Here is a 21,944-nt window from a genome sequence, read left to right on the forward strand (position 1 = left end):
CAACAGTGCACAAAGGTCCCTTTTCTCCACATTCGCCAGCGCTTGTTATCTCTTCTCCATGACATCCATCCCACAGGTGTGAGGCCATATCTCAACGTGGTTTTGATTTGCAATTCCCTGGTGATTAGTGATGTTCAGCATCTTTTTATGCACCTGTTGGCCATTTGGATGTCTTAGACAATGAATTCAAATTAGTTAGTGATAGTTTTCACCATCAAACAATATATTCATTTACAAGTAGATTTTAAAAATAGTTTCAAGGCTCTTACCGAGACCATGTCTCTTGCATGCCACTTCTTCCTTTGTCCTTTAACTATTCCCATGGGTGAAGAGTACCTGCCTTCTGCACTGGGCATCCTTTCAAAACCAGGACAGAGAAGGTGGGAGGTCGTATGTTAGCCGAGCAAACAACGTTTAATGTTATACAACTGAGAGGCCCGTCAGTGATGTGTGGACTAAGACAGATTGATAAATATGTGGTCATTAACCAGATTTAATGAATAAAATTTTTACCACTCCCTTTTTCTCCTGTGTATAGACCATTGATTGTGTTAATGTAGCATTTAGGATGGCTTAGCGCCTGCTGAGCTTTCTGCCTTCACGATTATCACTGAGTTGTTCTAAGTGAGAAGCATCCACTTTGTTCTGGCTCGGACACTGGGACAGCCCACTTCCACACGTTATTCTAATATATTTAACAACCAGGCTCTTCTCCTTTCGCACAGAACAGGACAGACAACGAAGACAGTCACTGAAAACCAGGAGCTCTGTTGGCATAACTGAGACCATCAAGGACGGGCACAAGGACAGAGGCCCGGCTGCCCATGGACAAGGCTGATTTCTCAGAGCGTAAGGCTTCCAAGCAACGGGAGGACTTCCCTGACGATGGGGGTTTCTCCCAAACTAAGCTACACGCTGATCACAATTTTTCCTCGGAAAACAACATCCTGGGTGTCTCAGATCAAGTGATTCCAACAGCAGAGGACCCTCAAGAAAGGGCTGCCCGTGAAGGGACGTGCAGAAATGCAAGCGCAGTCTTGACTCTGGGTAAAATGACTGAACACGCTGCCAAGAAAAAATCTGATGAAGAACAATGCTGCCTCCCAACTCTTCACATCCCAGCTAAGAAAGGGGACCGTTCAAAGTCAGACCTTTCTGATGTTTTACAGCATCATCTTTCCAAAGAGGAGCTTTTAAAAGGCCAAGGCAGTCATTGTGAAACTCTCCCAGAGGTCTCCAGTGCGGACAGTCTTGATGAAGCCATTGTTAAAAGTTTTATTTTGCGTTATGTTAAGAGTTTTTGGTCAAAAGAACCAACCCCAGAACTCGCTGACCAGCTCAACCCCCTGAGGGAGGATGACATGGGCAGTGAGCCCAGCTGTTGCCCCACCAGGACAGCAGAAAACACCTCTGAGACAGAAGAGCCAGTGGCTGCTGGAGACGGCAGCCTTCCACAAAGTTCCACTTTTCTAACTAAATCCAAGAGTCCAAGCAATAAACAAAAAGGCTGCCAAGAGCAGAAACTGCAGACAGAAAACACAAGATCAGGCCCTGGGTTCAAATATGCCCAAGTCTGTTACCAGTTCTCTGATCGCTCTAGTGTTGCTCCCCAAGGGAAAATCCCTAAAAATAATACGATTGATAAACCACTTCTAACAGATAAACAAGCCAGCTCTTCTCCTGAACTGAGAGCTGGGTTAGCTCTTGGGCAAGAAATTCCAGAAGGCATGGCTAGGCCAGACCATGCTGAGAAGGAAGAGCAGGAAAGGAAGACTGGGGACCCCTCCCAGCAGACAGAGGTAAGAGAAGTCCCCTCCGGAAACAGGCCTGGGCTGCTCCTCTGTGCCAGAGCCGGTCTCTGGAAGGTGACTGACACCTGTTCCAGGTCTGAGGTTCTTGTTCCAGTTCTGAGCGAGTTCTGTGACCTCTCAGAAGACCACTGGGTGCCTCATGAGAAGAAGCAGGGGCTGGAATAACAATAACACATCATAGAATTAAATCCAAATTCTCCCACCTAGAATTTGAGTTTCCCCATCTTTTTTTTAAAATATGTTTTCATTGATTTCAGAGAGGAAGGGAGAGGGAGAGAGAGAGAAAAACATCAATGATGAAAGAGAATCTTTGATCGGCTGCCTCCTGCATGCCCCTGTCTGGGGATTGAGCCTGCAACCGGGGCATGTGTCCTGACCTGGAATTGAACCGTGACCTCCTGGTTCATAGGTAGATGCTCAACCACTGAGCCAGGCTGGCTGGGCTTCTCTAGTCCTTTCATGTTGGAGAACTGGACTTTATAGGTTAGATACCCATCATGTCACTGAGACATTCATAATCGTCAGTCTGGTGAGACCACAACCGTTTCCAGTGGTTCTCAACCTGTGGGTCTCGACCCCTTTGGCGGTCGAACGACCCTTTCACAGGGGTCGCCTAAGACCATCCTGCATAGCAGATATTTACATTACGATTCATAACAGTAGCAACATTACAGTTATGAAGTAGCAACGAAAATATTTTTATGGTTGGGTCACAACATGAGGAACTGTATTTAAAGGGCCAGAAGGTTGAGAACCACTGGTTTAGCTGCTGGCACTGGCCTGTTTCTGAGCTCTGTGTGCTGTGGGCGATGGGCAGCCCCTCAAGGCGAATCACTCTGGAATGTAAACTCCTGTCCCGCCTGTGTGAGCGGAAAGGGTCGTGTCCTGGTAAAAATGGCTGTCTTGACACCCGTTATGGAACGTAATGCATACTATTTTATGTTCTTCTCTAGGGTGTGGCTACCATGAGTTTGGTGTCAGTGAGAGCAACAGACCTGGTGAGAAGGCCTCATGGGGCTTGTGGTCTAGTTTTAGGAGAAATGTTTGCGTGTTCCATATAATAGCATCAGACACGATAGTATTAACAGCTAATGTGTACTCAGTGCTTACCACATGCCTGAGTCTAAGTACTTAACACTTACTCCTCATAAGGACCCCAGGAATAGGTTACTGTCCCCACTTTCCTGCTGAGAACCTGAGAATGTGAGGGTTACTGTGATAAGTAATTGCCTGGGCCACCCACACACAGATCAGTGTCGGAGGTGATTCAGCCTTGATGCAACACGGGCTGCCTGGAGGACCAGAACCATCAGCCATTCTGAACAATGGCGTCCTTGATCACTATCAACAGTAACACTTTCTTATCCTTTAATTATGCAGATGAAGCCTGCAACACACAGCCACCAAGAACATCTCACAGGTACTAGCGTTTTTTCAACCTCTTTCATTTAGATACACGTTTAGAAAAAATTTTTAAATAGCAAATGGTGGTGATTGCCACCGACTTCCATTTTCAGGACTTAATAAATCTGCAGTGAACTTGAGATGAACGGTAGCCCAACTTATTCTCTCTTCTATAGGAACAGGATCCGAGACACGCCTTTGGAAGCTGTCATCAACCTCTCAGAAAGACCCTTCCTTGAGTTCTTCCATATTCCAGAAGATATCCCAAGGGAGAGAGATGTGCCAGAAGCTAAAAGAACATACTGATCAGCTGAAGACTAAAGTAATACCTTTAAAGATTATGAACAGTAGAAGTGAGCAAATTCAAATATAAGATACCATGCCACTCATGAAGTATTGCATTTTTTTCACTGCAGGTGCAAGAATTTTCCAGAAGCCTAGCACAGGACTCCCCCGGCTACGAGCAAGACGAGAGGCTGGTAATAAGTCTTTCCTGGGGAATCTGACACGGGAAAGTACAAGGGCTGCCCAGCACGGGCTTTCTCTGCAGGGGGCAGTGGATATGCTCGGGTGGAAATGTTTTGCCAGGGGATAAGGGCAGTAACCTGTGTCTATGGCTGAACAGCCCCCAGAGGCCTGGCGTTGGTCATACATATATAACTCCCTAGAATGCTAAATCAAATTGAATTAAGCATTAAATATGTCCTTAATAACACATTTCAAGCTGGTTATATGGAAACTAGTACAGAATTGTGCTAATGTTTATGAGATTTCCTCTTTCCCTTCACCCATCTTCCCATCCCCCACTCTCCTTCCCAAAGTGCTGAGGCTCAGGTCTCACTGATTATTTGAGGACTGGGGCTTTGTGTTACAGGAGCGAAAAGAGCTTAGAATTCCTCTATGTGCTCAGCCCTCTCTCTTTCTCGGGGGATCTATTACTTATGGCTGTTCACTGTTTTTCTTCACCGGTTGCCCCATAATAAATCCGAGACCAGGGCAGGTCCAAGAGACTAGCACACCAGCTGTTATAAAGGATCACAAAGCCCGTCCAGAGTCCATGGGTCCCAGGGGGTGTAGGTTATAAGAATTACCGGGATCTGGCAACTCAATATATAGTAACACTTCAAAAACTTAAAATTGATCCTGAAGCTGTGCTTTCAGATCAAAATCTTTGGGTTCCACATCCTTGCTGGTTGTACTTAATCAAGTCACTCATTTATGCTGTAACCACCACAGCCTTGTTCATCAGTGCCCGGGTCACCGGAAATGGGGGTAGAGCCTGGCAATAGGGCAAAAAGCTGAGACTGTGAGAGCCAGAAATGTGCAAAGTGGAAGATGTAGTCTAGGCCACTGGGTCAACCGCAAGACATGGTCACAAGTTCTGATGTAAAGAGCACAAGCGAAGCTCAGGCAGGCTGTGCTTCAGAGCCCAGACGGCACAAAAACTGGGAGGATCCGAACTTTAAGAGATGTTCCTTATTCATTCATTCATTCATTCATTCATTCATCATACTAATGAAATAACTAATTCATTCATTCAACAAACACTTATTGGGTGCTTCCCATGTCCCAGACTCTCTACCAGGCATTTGGAGATGATGAAACTATTTCTTTTTCTAGCGGCGGATAGTCTCCTAGGAACAGGTGGGTAAATAGACAAGTGACCCACAGCTTGAGAAAGGTTACAGGTGATGCTAAGGGTGGCAGAGAAGAGGCTCACCCTTGTTAGTCAGAGCAAGGCACTTTAGAGGGCTTCCTAGGAGTGACTCTGAGCTGGGTATTGTAGGAGGAATCTAGGTAAGCTTGACATCTTCATTCAAAGTTGTTAGCCTTCCCAAATTCCTCATTTTAGTCAGGGCTCTCACACTCTGTCCATCTCCCAAGCTAGACCCCTGATCATTGACTGTGAGATTTATAGAATCAGCGGCCTGGTAGGAACTAGATGGCCTGCTCCAATGGAGTAATTGAGAAGAGTTTAATAAGCCATCATTTAACAACAGTTAGGGACAGAGGAAGAACAGATACTCCAGCCCAAGGAGAGTAGCTGTAGCTGTAGGAGTAGCTGACAAGCTCTGTGGCTTTTGGTAGAGACACAGTTGGTGCATGATAATACCTGCAGGAGGAAATCAGGGAAACAAAGACCCCTACCTCATCCTTCTTCAGTTCCTCCCTCCTGTTGATGTCTATGGAAGGTCAGCCTCCTGGGTGGGGCACGGAGAAGGATGGAGGATGGATCTGGGGGGAGAAATGGAAAATATTTACCACACTTGCCTTTTTTAATACCCAATAGCCAATGTTTCCAAACTTCTTTATCCATTGTTAATAATAATAATGATAGCTACCCACTATTGAGTATGTACTATGCTCCTGACACGAAGCATTAGCTCATTTAATTTTCACAATATGAAAAAATTGAAGTTTAGAGTTCAAGTTCACTAAAATCATACAATTAGTAGGGGACAGAGTCTGAGCTTGAACCCTGGTGGACTGATCCTTTAACTCCTGATCCTTTTCTTGCCCTGGGGAATCTCTCTCTGATTCATCCTCTCCTCTCCATTTTCATGAGTGCTGCCTGGTCCAGGCCCCCCTGAGTACCCTTCAAGCCCGACTTCAGTCTCACCTCTTCCACTGAGCCATGGCAAAGTACTCCGATCCAGCCCAGGGCCAGATGTAGACATTGATCAGGGAATGTTTAGCGGCTGGGACTATAGGGCTAAAGTCTCTATACTTCCAGACAAGACCCTGACCTGCACGGTTTACACACGCACCTGTGTGAGGCTGCATGAGGTGACGTGGTGACATCTGAAAGACCCATTCCAGCTTGAGGCTAAACTTCCAGCTGTTCCTTCCTCATCTCACCCTCTAAATGCCACAGACTCAAAGCCAGGTCCTCTAAGCTCAGTTCCCTTGTAAGATCTATGTGGCATCAGACTTACTCCTTAGCGCTCTGCTTTCCTCCTCTATAAAACCGGGGTAATAAATCTACTTTGCAACATCTACAACACTGATGAGTAAGTTAAGTAAGAAAAGGAACAGAATGTATTCTAGAAGCTAAAAATCATTCTGCAAATATACAGGGTTATTAACGTCCCATCAAGAGGCTCCGAGTGGGTTCTGGGAGAGAAATCAGAACCACCGAACTTTTCAGCTTTGTGCTACGAGGGAGGGTGGTATGTGGAGAAGGCCCCTGTCTGAAATTCAGATGTCAGACTCCAAAACAAAACAATGGCCAGGAGAAGGATGACGGCTCTGTTTTGCACTCCTGTAGGGGAAACAACTCCATGCGCAGGGTTACATGTGAATGATGCCAGTGCCTTCTCTGCCACAGGAGCTGCAGAAACTGCAGGCCCATCTGGAACTGCTGAAGCAGGAGTTTGTGGCTGAGGAGCAGCTGACTTTGGAACAGCAAGTCCACAAGCCTAAATCCCCAGCTGTCAGTGACTATGACCCCAAAAGGTCAGGTTTAAACTGTGAGAGGTGGGAGGGTTGGAGAAGAGATCTCTTCAGGTGGGACTCGGATGTGGCTGCTGGTTTAGTGCCCGAGAGCCACGAAAGGCCCAGGAAGGTCTAGGGTCAGTAAAACCCCTGCCACCAATGAGTAGGTGTCACCGCATGCGAAAGACAGTGAGGAATTCCTGCTACGTGGAAGGTCCCGTGCTAGGTGATGACCAGATGGCGTGTCCGTAATGAACAGCTGTCTCCTGGCGGAGACAATGTGCCGCCATCTTGCATTTCGTGGATGTCATTAGAATTGGTTCTGAGACGCAGAAGGGCACAAGAACACCGTGGAAGGGCTCACAGTCTAACCCAGAGGCCCTTCCCTCTCCATGCTCCTCTGTCCTCTCCCTCACCCCCCTCTTGCCCTTATTTCTCCTGCCTGGTTCTTCTCTTCTGTCCCACTTCCCTCCCCTCACCCCCCCCCTTTCTTTCTCATTCACAGACCATTTCAAAGGGGCAGTGGGCTGGAGAGGATTGTTGTCAGGTTGGTTAATGTTGGGGTGAGGGGCCCACAAATCCTGATAAAGGGAAAATGTTAAAACTTAAGTGATTCCTCAGCAAATCCACATTAGAATCTTAGATGCATACTTACACTGAAGTTTCCAACTGGCCATTTTTATGGCACCACAATCCTCTTTCCAACCCAAATAGCTTTAAGATGTATTCCAGGAATCAAGGCTGGGATTGTTTCCATATAATTTCCTGCTATGAATTAAAAGAATCCATTCAGTGGGCTTAATATTCGTAAGCTCAGCTCTTTCTATTCCTAGCATTTTAACACAAATCATTCTTGATGCCAAAATAGTTTAATGGTTTATATTTTAGCACTTGCATCCTGAGGCTTTTTTCCCCCAAAGTACAATTTTACTTTTTCAAAAAAAATGAATGAAACCTCTGTCTACTGTTATTTCAATACCAACTAATTAGACAGCAAGGCTGGGGTTTTAATATTGATTTTCCCTCCAAAGCCTTTTTTAAAAAAGATCTCCATATGCTTTCCCTATTTGTTTAAGAACCAAAAGAGTAAGGATATTTATTTTCCAAGGAATCCCACTGTTGGCAGGGGTTTTAAAGACAGGCCTCTGTGCACATGAAGACCAAAGTTATGCAATCCAGGCCTTATTTATATCCCAGTTACACCCACACCGCCTGGCCCAGCATAAACCAACAGAGTCCCAACTGCAATTATATCCCATACACAGGAGAAGCTTTCCACACGGGCAAGCTCAGTAAACTCAGTGGGCAAGCGAAGCTGCTTGGTCCCAGGCTGGTCCTCCTGCTCTCACATGGGCGTAACCTGTCAATGAGCAGAACCCCATACCCTGGAGGGGCTGGTATGTCGAGAACCTTCTAAGCCCTGAGACCAAAGGCCATTGCAGATAGCTTTTTCTGTAGGGAAAGAATTCTGCAGATTCATCAGCTAATCGCTTGTTGAAGTCAACTGTTGCACTCTTATGAAAACCTTCTTATTATTGCCTTTAAAAGGTAAGATGCAAAAATAACTGTTTGGATTTAATGCATCTTGTTTGTTAGAATGTTGTCTGGAAGTTGTTTGAATCTTTCACACACACCAACACCCAAAACCAAGGGGCCAAGAAATGGGATTCTACCTCCATCAAGCCCTGGTATTATCGTCTTTGGTTTTACAGAAAAGATAAATTCCCTCAAAAATATCTTTTTTCCGCCTCCAAATCTGCATGTTCTCTCTCTCTCTCTCTCTCTCTTTCTCTCTCTCTCTCTCTCTCTCTCTCTCTCTCACACACACACACACACACACACACACACACCCTTTCTTCCTTCACTCACTTTGCGGCCTCTCCAGCCCCAGCTCTTCCCACGACCTGCGGCCTGCTTCAGCGTTTCTCTTCCTTCACATGTTCAGCCTCTCCTTGTCCGCTCTTCATTCTCTTCTGCCTGCCAGGGAAGAAGACATTTCCCCATATCTTATTTGATTACCAGTATGGTTTTTCATGCTGAGATCTTAGTCCCACCACTTACTGAACAGGCCAGCCTTTCCCACGGTGGAAAAAGCCATGTTATCGTATACGAAATCTCCATGGGTAACGGGACGGGTCTGTTCCATCCCACTGACCTAGGTATCTACGCCTGCGTCAACCACAGTTTAAATTACTGGAGTTTAGTATATATTCTGAAATGTTTCCTCCTGTTTAAACTTTCTTTAGCTATTCTTGCACTCTCTTATTAAAACTTTATCATCAGCTCACCAGATGTCCTTAATAAAATTCCATTAGAATTTTGTTCAGGATTGTGTTGAATTTACAGATTAGTTTGGGAGGAGTTAAAACCTTTGCAGTGAGTATTTGGGTCCAGGAGCTTGTTTTCTTCATGTAGATTTGACACATTTTTTTTGTTAAACTTGAGACATTGGAAGCACAGAAAGATTTAAGTGATTTGCCCAAGGATGCACAGCCAATGGATAGCAAAATAGGGATCAGAGCCCAGGCCTTTCAAGTGACACTGAAACAGGATGCCCATCAGGGCGGGTGTCCATTATGGGTCCTTTCTGAGGACAGACCATTTAATAACATAGATCAACGCCATGGTCAAGACCTGCTGTTACTGGTTAGAATGTTGACTGCATGCCCTCCACGATGCCTTCTGTTCATTTAGGAAAGCGGAAGGTGAAGTCTCCAGGATGGAGATGCTACTTGAAGATGTTGAAGGGAAGGTTGATGAAGGCAAACACACTTCAGCTGGCTCTCTTCCCGAGAGTTCTCCAACCCTCCCAGGTGGCCTGCCATCCGCATCCTCTCCACCCTCAGATGAGGTAATGCATAACCTACAGCCCAATTCCATGCCAGGAAACCCAGGTCCTGTGCATTTATAGAATACGCATTCATGGAATTACAAAATTCTACTTTAATATTTCATAAAATTTAACTTCCCAAAGTCCCATGCATCATATTATTTTCAATGGAACCAGCTTGTAAAAATTAAAAGCTATTTCAAGTTTTGGTTTTTAAAACCTCTTATTAGTTTAGGCTGCAACAATGTAGTTTAAACTGATGAACCGCTGAAGAGCTATTTCTTCTGGACGGATAGTAATATTTCTGTGGATCGTGCCTGGAAGAAATAATTTTTCTTTTTAATGGTTTTGTACTCGCTCTTCCAAATGAGAATGACACTCTCCGTGCAAGAACCATTTCCATGAGCCCACATCTGCATTTCCTTTCTCACAAGCTAAATTCTTTTGGATTGTCTGAAGATGCAATAGTAGGAATTCCAATCCATCACCACTGTCTTTCTACACTTTTTATTTTTTGTAGCCTCAACTATTGGAACATTTCAGACTAAATTCTGAGAAACTGAATTGTCTGGATAATTGCCTTAACTTGATTCTTTGGTTTCAGTCGGTATGTGAAGACACAGCCTGCGGCTGACATTCAAAACTTGAATAGGTTTTTGTCAGAGACAAGGACAACATGTTGAGCATCATACACAGTGGTGGGGCAAAAGTAGGTCTACAGTTGTGAGTATGTGAAAAACAGTGCTTATTCTTGTATTATTATGTATTAATTTTTTTATCAATTATTGTTTTAATTTCCAAAGGAACATTGTAAACCTTTTGCCCCACCCTGTATAAATGTTAGCCTTTCCAAAGAAGCATGTTCCCATCCTCAAAACACCTAGCTTCCTGGCAAAATCTCATTCATTTTAAGGCCCAGCTGCAGAGTTAGACCAGACAACTGGGAAAATATTAAGTGCAAATCAAGTTCAGTATTGAGATGTTTAGTACACGAAGTGCTCTGAGGAGCAGGACTGTGCTTAAGAACACAGCATATGGGGAAAGGGGCAAATCCCAGCTCTGTGTGTTACTTGCTACTCTGGGTGACCTGTCAGGTTGCTTAAATTCTCTGAGCCTCAGGTTACTCATCATTAAAATGGGAACAATGGCCCAGGGTGGTGGGAAGGAATAAGGAGGCCACCGGAGAAGCACCTGGCACAGGAGCAGTCAACAAATGTTTGTTTTCGTCATAAGAAAACACTGAAACCTTCCCCAAAACGAATGGGCAAAAGATGTGAACTAAAAAGTCGCAAGTAGGAAATACAACTAATAAGCAAGCAGCTGGGAAACGCTTATCTCCTTTAATAGCAGAGGAAACGCTCATGAACGCAGGGTGCCACCCCTTATTAAATTAACAAAAACATTTTCGACTGATCATTCCTGATGCAGTGGAGGGTGTGGCCACTGAGTGGCCCACATTGTTAGTGGCTGTGTAATTCCCACTGTTGTGGAAAGCAATTTGCCAGTTCCTGTCATCACACAAACATGTTCATACCCTTTGACCCAGACACTTCCTAAGGAAGTCATTCAAACACGGAAAAAGCTATCTGCACAATGCTGCCTGTGCCGGCACTGTTCATCATGGTGAGAAAGGTGCGTTTCTCTTCTGTTCCCCTAGAGCACGGTGGGGAACGTCCAGCCCGTGGGCTGTATAAGGCTCAGGAAATCATTTGGTCTGGCCCTGCCAAGGCATTAGGGTGAGCTAATTAAATGTTTGACCAAGTGTAGCAGGCTAATTTTTAAGTTGATAATTTTGTATGGCCCTCAAATGATGTTATAAATATCCAGAAAAAAGGTTCCCCACCCCTGAAAAGGGTAAAACCACCGTAAGAAATACAGGCTGGGTGGTGTCAGCCCTTTCAGGCCAGTAATGCCATTGTTGTTGTTTTTTTGGGGGGGGGTGTTAATTCCCTAAACTTTGTTATAATTCTTAGTGGATTGTATTTCTTTGGAAAAGCTTTCAGAGCTCTACTAACTGATGGTCGAACTGATAGATTTAAAATTAGCTTCTAACATCTGTTCGTCCTCTGGTGAAACCAAAGGGTAAGAAAAAGGGAAGAATACCCTCTCGTCTGTACACGAGATTTAAAATCTGCTTGGGGAAGCGAAGAAGACAGTATGTTGTGTTGAAGGTTCTTTCTCTAAGTCCTGGCCTACAGCACAGACCCACCGAGGGAGGAGTGAGAACCGAGCCGCCTGCGGTGGTGAGCAGCGAGCCTGGGCTGCTTGCTGGGCAGAGCTGTGCATGAATGTGAGCAGCCAGGGGGTGAGTCACTTCCTGGGTCACAGCTGCATCTGTGTGCTTTGTGGTGCAGGACCCCCGCCACACCTCCGCCTCCGGAAGGCAGCAATGTGCAGAGACAACCGGCCGGAGCTGTGCCTTCTGCCACCGGGTCCTCGAATGGTGAGGGCTTCTGGCTGCTAAGCTGCCGGGGGAAGAGGGGGGTGGGGGGAGGCCGGGCCTGGGATAATGCCTCCAGTGAGAGTGGGCGTCAACTCGCTGACCAGCTGCCAGAGCCACTGGCCCAGTTACAGAACCCGCAGACCTCAGGGCTGGGCACATAGCCCAGCCTCCCTCCCATTTACAAGTCCCTGTGGCTGTGGTTCTCCACTGGGGACAGCATCAAAGTCACCGGGCAGATGTTTAAATCATGCACACGCCTCAGCCCCACCTACTGTGACATCCTTGCCAGGGTGGAGCCTGGGAGGAATTCTTGTTTACATCTCCCGGGTGATCCTGATGGGCCCCTGGGTGAGAATCTCTGCTACAGCACAGGGAGGGGGGTCTGTCCTGAGGGCTCCTGGGAACACTGCCAGGTGGGATAGTGTTACGCACCCTGTCCACCAGCTCCCTACCACCACTCCCCTGGGGTGAGGAAAATTCCCTGTTGGGTCCCCCCTCTGCTCCCTGGTCCCACCAGAAATAAACCTTATCCCACACCTCAGGGCTTACTTCTCCCATCACTTGGCATGAAATCTTCAAGTTATAAATCGTGCACACAGACATAAAACCCTATGTAGACATCCGTGATGCTTTGGAAATGCTCATTGGAGCAGCTGTTGGCCCATGTGAATTCAGCATCATTTATTTGAAGCTTCCATGAACTGGGGCCAAAGCCTGGCTAATTACCTTGGGAAGGTCAGGAGCAAGGAGGGCAGAGCTGTTTGGCAGCTGCTGTTACACGCACGTAATGGACTAATAGAAGCAGATGAGGAGGCTGACAGACTGGGGTTTCCTGAAAGAAAGCATTCCCCACGGGAACCGCACTCGTCATAAGTGTTCCATTGAGTTTCTGCCTCCCCCTCCCCCCAAGGGACACAGCAGGGTGTGTGTGCTAACATCTACTGGTGTCACCTGGTGAGCTCAGGACCTTAAACCACCATGTCCGTCATCAGCTCTGACTCTAAACACAAGGAGCACTGATGTGCTTCCTCCCCGTCATCCCAGCCCACTGTTTGTATTTCTAGAATTAAACCTAGATTCTGAATTTTTTTTAGGTTTTATTAAATATAAAAATTTTTTATGCTTAAAGAACATTTTCATCAAGCATTCAAGGTACTAAATGTTTCTCTTCCAAATTCCTAGCATAGACCTAGAGGGACCAGTGTTCTAGACTAAATATACTTTTCTCTGATGGACAAGATGGAGAGAGAAGCACAACCAAGTATAAAATCAGACCTAATAGTGAAGCTACTGCTGGGGAGGGAGGAGGCAGACATGAGTTACAAACTGCAATCTCGGTCAGTGCCGTAATAGTCCCCCAGGAATGAATTGAGCAGAGGGCTCCTCTTTGCTCTTTCAGCAGGAGCTCTCTCAGGTGGGGTGTTCCTTGTAAAGCTTGCTGATGGACAGGATGCTGCAGGGCATTTGCAGGGTGGTGTGTTTGCATGCAGGTAAATGGCATAGACGCTGCATGCAAATGCTTATCCCTTTGTGTTGTTTCTGCGGCAGGACTGGATTTAAGCCACTAAGACTGTCTTCTCAAGTAGAGTTGCCCTGAGCTGTTACATTTGGCAGGAAGATTTCAGCGCACAGAGACGCTTAAGAGGCAGAAAAAGAAAGTCGTGTTGGACTGAACTCACTTGACTGAGATCCAAGTTTCCCACTTTGGAGAGCAGATGTTCAGAGGCCCCAGCGGAGGGGGTGGAGAGAGAAAATGGGGTGTGAGGAAGTGTGACTCAGGAGGACAGAGTGTTTTTCCAAGGGGAGGGGAAAGGCTTGGCTTCCCAGCCCCAACCCCACAGGCACAGCGAGACCTGCACGCTCGTGCCAAGCAGCACCTCATACCCTCCCTGGGAATCGGTCTCAGTCCTGCCTCACCCGCTCGGGCCAGGATCCCTTGGGCATGGTGCCTCCACACGAGGAATGAGCACCTTCCCCCGGGGGCTATTACTGTACCCACGGGCTGAGCGAGAGCTTTAAGAATGTTAGTGGGATTCCTTTGGAGGAGTTAGGATTTCTGTGAAGGAGGGAGACTGAAGCAACAGGTCAGAGGAAGCAGCTGGTAAATGACAATTGTAGGGCATCTTTCTGATGCCTCCTGGTGGCCTGTACTGATAAAATTAAGCTCAGATGTCCCCCAGCCTCTAGACCAGTGGTTCTCAACCTGTGGGTCGCGACCCCTCTGGGGGTCGGACGACCCTTTCACAGGGATCGCCTAAGACCATCGGAAAACACATATATAATTACATATTGTTTTTGTAATTAATCACTATGCTTTAATTATGTTCAATTTGTAACAATGAAATTGGGGGTCACCACAACATGAGGAACTATATTAAAGGGTCGCGGCATTAGGAAGGTTGAGAACCACTGATCTAGACCCATAAACCTGGGACAAAATCCTCTTTATGGATCTTGGGATACAGTCTGTTTGCACTTTGAAAGTCGAAGCCATGTGACCCATAGTGGCATACAGCACAGCTTCTTCCCCGCTAAGAACTGATTGTGAAACATGAATATGAAAAAAGCTCCAATTTTATAATTCCAAACTTTAAATTTCTATACTGTGTATGTATGATGATTAGATATTATCCTCTGCGGAACAAACATTCACTTTTTAAAAAAACACAGTATTTCCTCTTTTTTAAAAAATATATTGTTATTGATTTCAGAGAGGAAGGGAAAGGGAGAGAGATAAACATCAATGATGAGAGAGAATCATTGATCAGCTGCCTCTTGCACATCCCCTACTGGGGATTGAGCCCGCGACTCAGGCATGTGCCCTTAACCGGAATTGAACCCAGACCCTTCAGTCCTGGTTGATGCTCTATCCACTGAGCCAAACCAGCTAAGGCCAAACAGATTCACTTTTAATGTTTGGAAACGATGTCCTTATCAGGCTAAACTGCACTGGGTACCACTTCTCAGGGGGAAGCTCACAGACAGGCAGAGGGGACCCCTGGGAGGACGACATGCCCCTGCTGTACCGTCCAGGCTGACATAAGAAACGCGACATGTCCCCTTTACCAATACGCTCACTGTCTCTATTCAAAGTCTACTGACGATTCATGGGGTCTATGCACCTTTTTAGGAAGCAAACCCTGGAGAAGAAAGGCCACAGAAGGACCAGCTGTGGAGGGCTTCCCATTGCCCTTCAGGAAAAGGCACCTCATCCAGACTCACTTCTCAGTAAGTTGAGGGGGCTGGGGCTGTGGGTACTGTCTTCAAGGTCCTTCCCTGTGGGGTCTGCTCATGGTGGGCACCAGCTTGCCATTGGCCACTCGGGTCTGCTCATGGTGGGCACCAGCTTGCCATTGGCCACTCCAAATAGCACTGCCTAGGCTGTTTGAAATGAATAAAACTAAAAAAAAAAAGACCGTACCCTTTTATGTAATGATGTTTACTTTGAATTTATATTAGTTCACACAAACACTCCATCCATGCTTTTGTTTCGGCCCTCCGGTCCAGTTTAAGAACCCATTGTAGCCCTCGAGTCAAAAAGTTTGCCCACCCCTGGCCTAGGCTGCGGTGTTGCATGTTTTTTTTTTTAATGTAAAGAATTAAAAATAAATGATTTAAAGATGTAGTCAGGTAGGTGAATGTGCCCACACCTATTTCTGGCCAACACCTCAGGACTGCATAGACTAGGTCCCTGGGTGGCCTCAAGGATGTGTCACCCCATCCAGCACAACCCACGTGTACACCTATAAGTTTCCCGCCGCGCGAGATCTGCTGCCCACTTGTCCATGCACGTGTCAGAGAAGCACAGACAGTCAGAGCTGGGAGGAGACCCAGAAAGCACAGGGAATGGAATTCAATGGTGTTTAGTCCTAGGAGCCTTCTTCAATGCGAATGGAAGCAGAACATCCTCTGGCAGCTTTGCCCTGGGTGGGGAAGAGGCAGGGCCGGGCCTGCCTGCTCAGGCAGCTCCTGAGTGTGACCATCACCCCCAAGCCTCATCTACCCCATTTACACATGACGAACCGGAGCCAGAGAGCGAACAAGGATTATGCTCAGAGAGCTTACCTTCATACAGCCTGTTAGCCAAGAGCCGTTTCCCAACTCACTGTTCTGTCACATTTAGTTCTATTTGTTCTCTGTAGATGATATATTTTGTGATAATAAATATAGGTTTCATTGAACACTTATATACCAGATGCTGTAACAGAGTAGAGCTTTTCGAAGTGTGGTCGAAGGCCTCTGGGAGTCCCTGAGACCCTTGCCGGGACCATGAGGTCCTCTCCTTTCTAACTATACTGTATATGGCTGCAAGGCCAATATTGCAACAGACTGAATGGAGATGCAGCTATGGAACCCTGCTGTCTTCTATTAACCCAGATAGTCAAGATACTTGCCAAGACATAAAGCATGCCACTCTTCTAATTTCAAAAAGTTAGCTTTTGTTAAAAAGATGTTCTGTTAATATGAAATGGATTATTGTCATTTTAAATGATACCATAAGTAAAATATTTTTTAGATACTTGTTAAAAACAACTTTTTTAAGCCTCAGACTACCCATTCAGTCTTGGAGAGATCTGAGTGATTCAAGCAAAAATGATTTTAAGTTTATCTATAGATATTTCTCTACCCACCCATCTGCAGCTGACTGTTGAGGACAGCTCTTCTTCAGTGCAGGGGGACATTCCACCACAGGTACAGAAAATGGTGTATATCATGGTAGACGGCAGGACAAACCACCTCAGCAGAAGTTCTCTAGGGCCCTCAATTTTATGTGTGTAGAAGGGTTATGAAATCAAAAGTTTGAGAACTGTTGACATAGTATATATAATTTAACTGTACAACACCCATGGAAGGTAGGAATTATCTTTAGGGATAAGGAAATGGTGGCTCAGAAAAATTAAGTGACTTGCCAGGTCAAAGAGGTGGTGTATCATTACCTACTGCTGGGTAACAGGGGACCCCAAAACTTAGTGACTCAGAACAACCAATACTTACTAGCATGTTTCTGTGGGTCAGGAATCTGGGAGCAGCTCACCTGGGTAGTTCGGGCTCAGCGTCTCTCACCAGGCTGCAGTTAAGGTGCTGGCCAGCACTGATGTCATCTGAAGGCTTGACTGGGCCTGAGATTCTGCTGCCAAGATGGTCACTCACAGGGCCATTGGTTGCTAGAATGTCACTAAGACATGGTAGCCAGCTTCCCCAGAGCAAGGGATCCACAAGAAAGAACAAGACTGGAAATGTCAATATCCTTTATGACCTGATTTTGGAAGTTATCCACCATCACTACTGCTTTATTCTCTCTGTTAGAAGTGAGTCACTAATCCAGCCCACCTCTTGAACAACATGTCAAGAATATGTGGAAAACAAAACAAAAGAATATGTGGAGCCCTAGCTGGTTTGGCTCAGTGGTAGAGCATCGGCCTGCGACTGGGGGGTCCCAGGTTCAATTCCAGTCAAGGGCACATGTCTGGGTTGCTGGCTCAATCCCCAGTGGGGGGGCGTGCAGGAGGCGGCCGATCAATGATTCTCTCTCATCATTGATGTTTCGATCTCTCCCTCTCCCTTTCTCTCTGATATAAAAATATATTTTTTAAAAAGACCCAGTAACTTTTCTTCCTATATTCTTCAAAGTAACCCAACCCTGTTACTCTTTATAAAACATTGCGCTCGAGCACGCATGCATACACACACACACACACACACACACAAAAGAATATGTGAACACATGTCCACCCATCCAGCGAAGGGGCAGAGGCAGGCCTCAACTTCAGGCCTGTCTGAATCTCTCACTCTCTAACTGTGCAACACAGCCTTCCCAGGGTAAGTCCCTGTCCTCTGTTTGTAATTTCCTTGGGTTCAGGATCAAGAAGGCACTCAATAACTATGCACTGAGTGAGGTTCGGGGAAGAAAAGAGTCCTTTCTAGAGCTCCTCCCACTTGTGACTTACACTTGGAAAGACCAAGTCCCCGACAAGTGAACTCATGGATGCAGTGGCTGCTAGCACTGGCAGAGGCTGTGTCCCGGAGCTGAGATGCGGCTTGGACACCCGAGCCTGCCGTGCTCACCTGCCTGGCCCAGGCTCCCACCCCGTGGCATCCCCTGGAGCATCCCACTGCCGAGCAGGTTCTAGACCTGCACCAGACACACGCTCTCCACCACTGGCCTCGGGTGGCACTGGCGAGGGCACAGCTGATTCAAGTTCCTACCTGAGTTTATGAACTGACTTGGGGAAAACCATCTTTCCAACCGCCTGGGTGACAAAACACGAGCTCCTGGCCCACAGCAGGGGCTGAGAAGAGAATGTGGATCTCCTGGGGCAAATCTGGAAAAATGACTAAATGCAAGATCGTCTGATAACTCAGAGGGCCAAATTCTCACAGGCCCACCTGTTCCGCAGGCCTTTACCAAGCACCCACGAGTGCTAGGCAAATGGAGGCTCTCTTATCAGAACACCTCTCCGCTGTCAGGAAGGGACCCTGAATGTCACTCCTGAGCTGGCAACTCCCTTGGTAACCGCGGGGAAGTTAAGTACTGTGGTGTCTAGTGCAGACCTGGCCCGGTTAGAGCTCTGCTCGCCACACCACATTGTATGGCTACGACCGAGACTCACACTTCCTTGGTGTAACGGGTTTCTTCAGGTCCCGATACAGGACTCAGCGGCTCTTCTGCTCCCGGCGCTGGGCTGCAGAGCAACACCTGCGAGAACTGTGGCACTAGGACTCCCAACTGCCCCAGGGAGCCTCCAAAGGGGTCAGAAGTGGGGACAGCTGTTGTTCCCAGGCAATGAGTCTTATTTTTAATCTTTCCTGTTTAGCAGGCAATGAGTCTTATTTTTAATCTTTCCTGTTTAGAATTTCATTACAGATACGACACCCCGGGACAGAATTACTTAAATCATGGCGAAGGAAGAGCCTTTGTGCAGTTTCGCTTTTTAAATGAAAATAAGAATTCTCCACCTTGTAAGTACACCTCCTCCATGATCCCATCTTTGTGAACAACCCAGTCTCTCTCCCAGGCCTGGGAGACCCACACTGCTCCTTCCTCTCCTGTCTGCTACTCCTGAGGGGGAGTGAAGCCTCGCTCCTAGAGACCAGTGGGTAAGACAGGAGGCCTGGAAGGAGAAAGAGGGGAAGGTAGAGGACGGAGGAGTGACTTTAATACACGTATCTTCTGTTTAGTCTCTAATTTCTAGAATTGTCCTAGTGGACTTAATTTCTGACTCTTAGAACCCTAAGTCGGAGGGGACTTCAGAAATCCAAGTGGGTCAACCTCTTGGGAGATATTACCCCTCCACCTTCAGATGAAGTCGTTGAGCCCAGAAAAGTTAGACCACATGCCCAGGTCGCACGGCTAGCACCCAGGGAACCTAGACTCCTGGTCTCTTGTCTGCTAATAATTCCTTTTAAAAATGGAATTTATTTCCTGAATTCTCTGACTTCAAAATACTTGATACAAAGTTCTTTGTTTCCTATGTTCCCCAATTTTCTTATTTATTAATTTTTTATCAAATGTTTCATTCACATAGAGAAGTTCAGAAAATGATTCCCACATATCCACGATTTGGGGATCGTTTCTGATGCTCTGAATTTAATCAGAACCAACATTTTCCAGCTTATTCAAAACCAAACTGGATCTGTTCCCAGAGAGCAAATTCAAAATCCTCTCAAGATGAGCGTGAGCCCAAACTAGGAAAGTAAGTATCACTTTCTCATTAGTAATGATGACAAGAATGGCTACCCATTGGTTGGGTGCATACTATGTGCTTAATGCATTAAATTACCTCCCCAAGATCATCTAGATTCTAGATCCTAAGTAGGAGAGCCGGATTCAAATGGAAGTCTGGCTAAGACGTCAGTCTTTCATGTGTTCACTCACCACGTTATCTGCGTGTCCACAGCAGGCGCTGTGCTAGCTGCTGAACACAGTGACAGAGTGGACCCTGTCCCTGACTCAGGGAGCTCACTTTTTGGGAAGAGGAGGCTGTGTGTGAGTGCCAAGAAGAGGTCACTCAAAGTGCTATTATCTAATATGGGGGTTCAGGGAAGCTCAACTCCAAAGATTAAATATGAATGAGCTAGCAAGGGAAACAGGGGGAAGAGAGACCCTTCCAGTCTACGTGGGCTTCCGATGTGGGAAGGCCCTGATGTAGGAAACTCGGCTGCGGTCATCCACCAAGGCACTGTGACAGCGGCAACACGGAGGGTGCCGGCCTCTACCAGCACACAGGCGCCCTGCACCCCAGAGCTGAGGGGGGCGCTTCACACGAGTATCCCTGTGCTTTTGCCTTCCAGAAAAAACCTTAAGGCTCCCATGACCTCCACTTCAGACCTGGCTACATCCTCCCCCCATTTCCACTCTGGCAGGGTTTCTGGAAGCAAATCCTTAAGCGACGTTAGCAGTGATGAAGAAACGAAATCTGAGGTGAGGACTCAGAAAAACATTCTAGAATCCTCGCAGCTTGTAAGTTTGGTCTTGCTGACCACAAAATTGATGGCTTCTAAATTATTACAGTATGGAGCACCCCAAATGCTCTACTAACAACAGTGTGTGCTCAGCACTAGCCTAAAGACACAGGGCCTGAGCAGCCACGTGGTGTGTGCTACTCCTAAACTGGTTCCCAGGGAAACGTTGTGGGCAGTGCCTCAGCTACAGGATCCCCTGGCCGCTCACAGGACTGTTCCACCGACACTGGGCTTACAGACGCTAGCCACATATTTTTTTCCAGTCAGAAACTCGAATCCCAGGCCACTTCCCAAGGCTTGTGCACGCATGCGTGGTATCCCTGCCCTCTCAGTGGTCATGTCCCCCAGTCCCCTTCTGTGGCCCCAAGAACTTTCCTTTTCTCAGATTTCTTTCTCGACAGCAGGGAATGGGCCCAGCAGGTTTCTGACCTCACCCTCTGATTCATGCTCATCAGTCACGTGTCAGTCCTTTTTCTGTCCCTTGCCCTAAAAAATACCTTCCATCTCCGACTGGTTTCCTAGGAAACCAACTCTCAAAAACAGAAACAGACCTGGAGGAAAAAACAGAAACAGACCGGGTGGAAAAAAGAGCACTCCCAATTCCACCTGGCAGTGTGTGATGACAGAACTCAGTTAACAGGAACAGTGGCAAACGTGTATGACTAAAATGTGCGCACTTGTCCTTCACAGGGTTTAGCCGCGTCTCTGGACCATGCCCTGAGGACAGCAAACATTCTGAAAGAAACAACTGATCAAATGATCAGAACTATTGCAGAAGATCTCGCCAAACTACAGAGATGGAGGAATCGATTGAAATACTAGTTTGATGCAAGGTGACTGGGGATTTGAGAAACAAAGAAAGGCAAAGAAAACTTAATCTTCCCCTCAAATTATTTTACTTATTACACAATTTAGAAGGATAAATTTCTAGAGAAAATGCCAAAACCATAAGAAATGGGGAGCACAACGGTACTTAAACGAGAAAAAAGGGACCTCTGATTCTTATACTCAAATCAACAAGTATTTATTTTAAAATAAATCTGTTATTCCTAACACATAATAAAAGAAATTAAAACATACTTTTAGTTATTAGTATGGCAAAAAAAAAAAGTTGGAAAACCCAGTATCAGTGAGGCTGGGGGAGACAGGTACTCTCAGGCACTGATGCTGGAAGTATAAATTGGTGCAAATTCTATCAAATTCGACATGCACTTGACCTCGAGCAGCAATTCCACCACTAGCTGTTTACTTCACAGGTGACTCACCCAACAGGCCATGGTATGTGAGGGAGGATGGCCATGCGGCACAGATGGGAACAGACCCAACTGGAACTAATCTAAACACCCAATGTGGCCATTCAGAAACAAAGATGTCAGTCATACAATTAAGCCTCTGCAGCCAGTGAAAAGAATGAGGTGGGTTAACCTTCAAGATAGTGTGAGGGGGGAAGCACGATGCCTAATGATGCACGGGTGTGATCTTTCATGTATGGTCTTCAAAGGGCACACACACCACTGGAAAGCACACAGAAACACCGAGTGGGCCTAGGAAGAGGAAC

The 21,944-nt window shown here is 46.5% G+C and overlaps 1 protein-coding gene across 1 annotated transcript; it reads left to right on the forward strand.

Moving 5' to 3' along the window:
- The first annotated feature begins 389 nt into the window (after positions 1 to 389).
- AKNAD1 (AKNA domain containing 1) lies at positions 390 to 21,465 on the forward strand. The gene is made up of 15 exons (XM_023757018.1): positions 390 to 1,799; positions 3,192 to 3,231; positions 3,392 to 3,537; positions 3,632 to 3,694; positions 6,544 to 6,671; positions 9,345 to 9,544; positions 11,039 to 11,112; positions 11,562 to 11,723; positions 11,835 to 11,923; positions 15,054 to 15,151; positions 18,563 to 18,681; positions 18,742 to 18,883; positions 19,536 to 19,617; positions 20,216 to 20,345; positions 21,077 to 21,465. The coding sequence occupies exons 1-15, from the start codon at positions 825 to 827 to the stop codon at positions 21,206 to 21,208; spliced, it is 2,580 nt and encodes an 859-aa protein (XP_023612786.1). The 5' UTR covers positions 390 to 824; the 3' UTR covers positions 21,209 to 21,465.
- The last annotated feature ends 479 nt before the right edge of the window (positions 21,466 to 21,944 follow it).

The sequence above is a fragment of the Myotis lucifugus genome, unplaced genomic scaffold (genome assembly GCF_000147115.1).
Source record: "Myotis lucifugus unplaced genomic scaffold, Myoluc2.0 scaffold_101, whole genome shotgun sequence".
NCBI lineage: Eukaryota > Metazoa > Chordata > Mammalia > Chiroptera > Vespertilionidae > Myotis > Myotis lucifugus.

What these genes read in the sequence shown, in the direction of transcription:
- AKNAD1 (XM_023757018.1), top strand. Translation starts at nt 825, where the DNA reads ATGGACAAGGCTGATTTCTCAGAGCGTAAGGCTTCCAAGCAACGGGAG. An exon ending in TGCCACCGGGTCCTCGAATG is followed by an intron (nt 11,924 to 15,053) that starts GTGAGGGCTTCT and finishes GCACCTTTTTAG; the next exon opens with GAAGCAAACCCTGGAGAAGA. An exon ending in ATGAAGAAACGAAATCTGAG is followed by an intron (nt 20,346 to 21,076) that starts GTGAGGACTCAG and finishes TGTCCTTCACAG; the next exon opens with GGTTTAGCCGCGTCTCTGGA.